Source organism: Tachypleus tridentatus, chromosome 2, assembly GCF_004210375.1.
Source record: "Tachypleus tridentatus isolate NWPU-2018 chromosome 2, ASM421037v1, whole genome shotgun sequence".
Classification (NCBI taxonomy): Eukaryota; Metazoa; Arthropoda; class Merostomata; order Xiphosura; family Limulidae; genus Tachypleus; species Tachypleus tridentatus.
This window is the reverse complement of record NC_134826.1, coordinates 59129146-59136224: the sequence shown is the minus strand read 5'-3', so window position 1 is coordinate 59136224 and position 7079 is coordinate 59129146. Positions and strand designations below refer to the sequence as shown.

General features: G+C 39.3%; 1 protein-coding gene across 1 annotated transcript; it reads right to left on the bottom strand.

Moving 5' to 3' along the window:
* Positions 1-1522: 1522 nt before the first annotated feature.
* Positions 1523-6744, bottom strand: LOC143245508 (uncharacterized). Its single transcript, XM_076491871.1, has 4 exons — positions 6391-6744; positions 3355-4531; positions 3217-3308; positions 1523-2946 (listed from the first exon to the last, which is right to left on the bottom strand). The coding sequence occupies exons 2-4, from the start codon at positions 4178-4180 to the stop codon at positions 2137-2139; spliced, it is 1728 nt and encodes a 575-aa protein (XP_076347986.1). The 5' UTR covers positions 4181-4531; positions 6391-6744; the 3' UTR covers positions 1523-2136.
* Between the last annotated feature and the right edge of the window lie 335 nt (positions 6745-7079).

Here is a 7079-nt window from a genome sequence, read left to right as displayed (position 1 = left end):
ATGTTCTCCATGTTTTCTCTTCCACCTTTTGGTTCGATGTTCAATGTTGTAAGTCTGTCATGCCTTCATTAGATCCAAATTGGACTACGGGTCTCTACTCTATGGTTTTGCCAGGGCCTCTGCCTTGAAAATGTTGGACTCCATTAACTATTTGGGTTTTCTACACTTTTTCAGTCCAGAATTTGTACACAGAGTCCCATGAAACTTCTTTCAACATTCGCCACTTGCAACTTTCATTCCAGTATGCTACTAAATATCGATCCTACCAAAGCATCTAACCTGAGTTTCTTCAGTAGGCTATACTCTTTTATAATAGTTGGCTGCATTGCTACCTTTGGCATTGTATCCGTTGCAACTGGTTGAATTGTGTTTGTCATTGGATGTCATTGCTGTCTCTAATAATCAGTCAATCCCACCATGGCTAGTTACCATCCCCTTCTGTGACCTTTCTTTAAGTTGAGGTAGGTGGATACTCCCAATTGGAGACAATGTTCTTTATTTGACAAATGTCTTTCGAATCTTGTTACAACTGTGATTAGCTCTAACTAATCGGGAAACAACACAATTTGACAAGCAACATTTATAGATTTTTAACATAACAAACCGTTCAACTTCAGTTAATCAACTTTTACGTTATTGTTACTTCGAAAATATTAAATATATTCGGAGGAAAAATTCAGCTTGTAAGGATGTGCAGTCTATCAAATTAGCTAGTTTAAACGAGGGGGTCAGTATTAACGTCTGTAAGTTTATAAAACTGTTGTATACAATCCATCATTTGTAATAATTCTTAGTGATAACCGTTTTCATAAATTGTAATTTTTCTATTAAAATATATTTGTGTTAAAAAGAATATTGTTTGTTTCAATCTTGTTACAAAATATCATAAATTTAATACCTATTAAGATTTGTTTAGCTTCTCTTTTCAAGTTCATATTTGTACTAATTTGAATCAGTAACGCGTAAAGTAAGTAACGTAATAAAGAGGAGACTCATCAAGGATAAAGTATAATACGAAACAAGCTGAATTTTAAACACGCCATGTTCTAGAGATCTGATAGAAAAACGTATATATTTAAAAACTGCTTGTATGTGTTAAGAAATTTTTTTTATGAAGAGGAGCGAACAACGTTTCGACTTTCTTCGGTCATCGTCAGGTTTACAAAGAAAGAAAGAGGTAAGTGACTGATAGCTGACCACATGTTTGAAGAAGGTTGTGCAATTGAGTGTAGGAATGTAGAGGGCGTGCTTAGATGTTTGATGTTTATTTTGGCTTGGGTTGTTGTATAAGTAAGGATTCTTTTATTTTGAGTTTGTTTATGTTGGTTTCTTTATTTAGTAATTTGGTGGTTTTATGGTTATGCAGGGGCCGCGGAACGTTTTTGTGAGTGGGGGGGGGGGCTGACAGGCGGGGTCCAGGGGCAAAGCCCCTGGCGGAGGCTCAGGGGATTTTAATCATATTGATAACCCATTCTGAGACCCTGTTAGCAGTTCGTCTTCTAGTGGGGACTATAAAAAAAAATCGGTTTTCTCTTTCTGTGCCTTCCGGTATGACTTAAATTAATCTTAAATTACTGTGTTTAACTTTGCTACTTTGAATTCTGCAACATCAACTATCATTAGCAGGTCCTTACAAGGAAAATTTCTAAATAGAGATTTAACAAATCTCATTGAGATATTCTGATGCTAGATGCTAACCTAAATTTAATGAAGTAAAATGTGTTTCGATGCGATGACGCAAGGTTTGTTGTCAAGGGACTAGGAACGTTTCAGATTGTGTTTGCGGGGAGGGGACTGAGTATGAATATGCATTTAGGTTGCTTACAAACGTAGGACTGAAAAAAAAAATCGAAATAGGGCTAGCCTTAGTATCTCAGTAAAATTATATACATGGATGACACGTTACTTCATCAATGCATAGCTATATTAATGATCTTTTAAAATGGAAATATAAATGAATAATGCCACAGTTGCTCTACTGGCCTATTCACCTTTATATATCAAATTTCATATGAAAACTGATATCATAATTTTACTGACCTCATTATCATATCGCAAAAGTATAAACTGATGTACGTCGATGGATAGAAATACAAATCACTTTTACCAAGGAAGAGTAAAATTACCGTATGTGATCTAATGATGGGAACAACTTCCTCCAGCAAAGAAGTCGTGTTCCGTGAATACACCGAGCTTCACCTTCCTTCTGTCATTCTTTTGTGCAAAGTCATTGGCAATAGAAACGAGGTCTAACGATGCTGTGCGTTCCTTGTGGATGTGGAGAACTGCCAAACTATTAACACGAGATTGGTTCATTGTTGATCGTAGCCATGTCTTGAGTCTTCTGGCCGTCGAGAAGCTCCTTTCTCCTACAGCATTAGTTGATGGGTTAACAAGCAGGAGTTTGACTGAAATTATCACTTCCGAGATTAGGCATCTTTGAGGTTCTTTCAGCTGCTTCACGGCCAGATAAATGTCGTTGAAGCATTCAAAGTGACGATCTTCAGAGTCACCGCGTAACAGTCCATTGAGAATAGGTAGTTGTGCCTTGAGAGAAAGGATGTCCAGATCATCACCGTATTTGTCCGCTAAGTACTTCAGCTCATCAGGAGTATCCTCTTCTCGAAGAGATTTCAAGAGGAAATCTTCCATATGTCGATACGCCTGGAAGCCTGGCTGATCAAAACGACGGTTGATTGCGTTAATGGCAAGGTCAAGAACCTCAAAATACTGCCTTCTGTAGAATTCCTTGGGAGACGACGGGAACGATGGCTCACCGGTTCCTACCTCAAAACGCTTGGGTGCTCTCTTCTGTCTTGGGATTTGAGGTTCGGAAATGTTGAGCTCCATTGCCTTTCGGTGCACTTCTTCATATATCTTGTCAAAATTACCATCATTCCTCATTTTATCAAGAACGCCTGCTACCAGTTTTGCATTTTGTTGCCCCTATGCTGCAGACATGCAGGTCTTCTACAATGTTTTTGACAAATTGTCCGTCAAAGAGTACACGGCGACACCAAGATGAAGAGCGAAGAAGTACTCAAATTTCTCCATTTGGGATCTGACACCTATTATTCGTGCCCTCGTTTCAGAGTCTAGACGATCTTCCAGACAAACGTCCCACTCCAAGAGAAGCGCTTCGTAGTTGGCAATGATGCGGTCGAAGCTTTAACCGCGAACTGTCCAGCAAGTTGGGCAAATCACCTTTAGACCTACTCTTTCTAGGTTGATGTCAGCTTTTATTTTTTCGAGCAGACCCTGACGCTTTGGTGAAAATTTTATAAGCTTGCAGATTTCGTATGTGATATCTAGGGTATCAGCTAACAACTTAGACCCTTTTGTTACGTCACATACTGCCAAATTTAAGGCATGCCCATGGCAATGCCTTAGGAGCATCTTTGAGTATTTGTTCAGCAACACCTCTTCGTGATCCAGCCATAGGACCTCCGGCATCGTAGCACTGGCCCCGACAGTTGGCCAGGGTCAAGTTCATCCGAATTATCGCGTCCTTGATGGCCAATACGATGGTATCTGCGTTTATGGTGGGGATTTCATAAAATCCGATGAAGTCCTCGTGGAGTTCCAGATTGTCGTCAATCCATCGAATACATATTGTAAGCTGTTCCTTGTTTGCAACGTCAGTGCATTCATCGGCAAGGATGGAGAAATAACGACCGTTTCTGATACAAGACGCCACATCTCTCAACACCTGCAATGCCATTACCTCTAATATTTCGTTCTGAACATCATGTGTAACATACTTGTTGGTTTTTTTCTTAAGCCACTCTATCATTTTAGAATTGTCCTTTGCTCTGAGGTGATAAAGTTGTATGAAGTTCGATTCTTCATCGCTGTGTCCTTGCAAAGCCAGTCCCTGTCTAGACAAGAACTGTAAGTTCTCGATGATCTTGGCCATGTTGACCCTAGATTCTTTCTTCTCTTCTCCCAATGTCATGTCCAACATTTCGCCAATGTCAGAACATGTTTTGGGAAGAACTATTACATTTTCTACTGCCATTTTATGGCACTGCGACATTTGGTGATCTCGAAACTTTTCCCTTGCCTTCTTCCAGTTTGAAAAGCCATCTTGGAGGAAAGCCGATTCCTTGTACTTTGCATTGAGTTTCTGCTCTTTTTCTGCCAGTAAGCAGGTGTGACAAAGAACCGTATCTGAAAACATTATGTAGTGTAACCAAGGAAATTATTCGTACCATGACGGTCGAAATGATCGTTTGAATTGCTTGCATTCCCTTTTGGGGTACTGGAAATTTTGTGGTTGATTTGGTTTTGACGGGATTATCAATTCCGCCTGTAAACTGTCATCCATACTTGCTTTGCTACCTACAGAAGAATGGATGCCTTCTGAAGCTGTCGATAGACCAACAGTTTCTACTGACGACCCGCTTTGCTGAACCTCTGCCTGCTGTATAGTTTGTTCACATTTCCCTTGTTTAACAGGCAGCTTGGGACCACAGAACTTTTCCATCGATGACTGTATTTTTCTTTTTCTGGGAAGGGGCTTTGGTCTGACCTATTGAAATACGAAAAGAAATGACTGTAGGACGTTTCCCTATTCAAATCGCCTTATTTTTTCATTTGGGTCATTTTTGGCAGAAAGGGTACCCATTATTAGGGATTTTAAAAAAGAACAATAGACCCATTTTAAGGGTTTTTTTTATGGGGTACGTTCTACGTTCACATCCATTATGGAATCCTCCATGATGTGCAGGAAGCCATTACCCCATATAACGTACCCATCCAGGTCCATATGAAGCTACCTAGTTAGCTGATACCGTGTTTCTCCGATAATAAGACCTACCCATAAAATAAGACCTAGTGTGATTTTTGGGGATAGTTTTAATATAAGCCCTACCCTTAAAATAAGCCCTAGTTAAGAGTGGCAGGAAGAGGAAAGAAATAAAAAAAATAATGTATTAATTAGTTTAATAGTTAGTTAATTAGTTTGTTTAAGTATTAATCAGTTAGTTTAATAGTTTTACTTTGTAACTTCATTTTTTTAATATATCAAAATAAGACACCCCCCGAAAATAAGCCCTAGTGTCATATTTTGGAGTGAAAATTAATATAAGCCCTGTCTTATTTTCGGAGAAACACGGTAACATACCCATCCCGCGCCGGTCCGTACGAAGCTATCTAGTTAGCTGCGTGCGGCCGACCGGCCAGCGAGAGATCGGGGCCGTGCGCACACCCGTGATTTTTAAATGTTGCACTTGAAATTTAAAAATCACGCGTGTGCGCAACGTGTACACATCGAGCATGAGCGACAATAAGGGTGAGAATCGGGGCGAGAACTGTAAGAATATCATTTTGAGCGATAAACTTACCCATATTTAGGTCAAAATGGATTGGGGGGGGGGCATATTCAAGGATTTTCCGGCACAAATCATATCCCATGTTTATGGTTTTCTTGGGAAAAAAAAGTAACCTATTAGAGCGGCATACACCGATTAGGCGAGTACCTCCCCCCCACCCCGCGCAGTTAGAACCCATACATGAATGTGACCACGTGGCGGATACGGCAGCTGCACACTGCTAAATCCAAAATATCTTCCGACCATGTGATGGGTGGATACAATCACTGAATCTATTACCAGTGGCAAAATTAACCATGTTTAACTGAGCAGACACAAAATGTTCAAGTTTTCCACATATAAGGTTTAGGTTTCAGGTTATCAAAAATATTACAGGACTGTGGACATAGGCTGATCATTAAACATGGAACTTGATTAAGGCCAGACGAAACACATGGAATTTCAGTAATATGTTTCAAATCAAATGACTTTGTGTTGTGTTTTCACTTCATCAAACTAAGCTGTGCGTAAAGCTGTATGCCTGTACATAGATTTGTGAATGCAGTTCATATTCTTGGAATTCACGATGTTCTCGTTTCTTTAATTATCAAAGACTCGGCATTTTCTGGAAATCTTAACTAAAAAATTGTAATTACATTGGGGAAGGGGGGGATGGAACGGGATATTGCCAATTAGACCAGTCTCACGTACAGGTCATGTTTCCATTTATGTTTTGAATATCAAATTCAGGGCTGCCACTCTAAACTTTTATTAATAATTTTCAATTAATAATTATAAATAATTACCCATACCCACATGATCTTTATTAAGTGCGATTACCTTGAACATCACTCTCATTGGATTTGCTAAAATTTAACAAAAGTTAACAATTTAGAAAACCCCACACCCCTGCGAGTATCCAAACTTGATTAAAACCATCCCGCGTGTCAGAGTTGTGCACAATAGGCCTATTAAATGCTTAATTGTAAATAGATATCCTACAACTTACAAGGCTACAATACATAACATAACTGCCCAAGAACAAACTGACAATTCTTAATCTAAGTTTATTTTGTACCTCACTCTCCTGATCCTCACTGGTAGAAGCATGATCCATCTTGAGCTTAAATTCTGTATCAAGGCATCTGAGGGAAATTTTGGAGTCGTAATGAGACGCCTGGTAGGTTTTAGAATTAGTCTGAGCCAACTTCGTGTGTAGTTTATCATGCACACATGTACGTTATGTGTATGCATACTGTGTTATGTTTTGTTTCGCTTCTTAGAATGCATATATTCGTGTGTGTTGTGATAGTTAGCTCGCCACCACGCACGCAAGGTCCACGAATAAAAAAAAACATCGTCACATTCTATTTGAAGTCACGCAACAATACGCGCGCCCAGCCCCATGCAACACATACATGATTGATATAGTGTGTGTCTACATCTCTGTAAGATAACGGTCATAATATGCAATCAAATACAGAGCACGGTATGTAGTACAGATCCGTACGCGCGCCGTAGGCCTCGCTCGTTTATTTTTTTTTTTTATGTCGCGCACCTACGTCACCGCTCGTGTAGTCATGTAGGAATTTAAATAGGGTAAAACAAACGATATTGATACCAGCAGGATGTACCAAGCAACAGAATAATAAAAATTTCATTTTAACCAAGAATCAAAATATTATCTATCTGCGACATTTCATTTTTTTTTGCACTATTCAAAAAAATGGTTGTTAGACAAAAGTGTGAGGGGCTACAGCCCCCGCA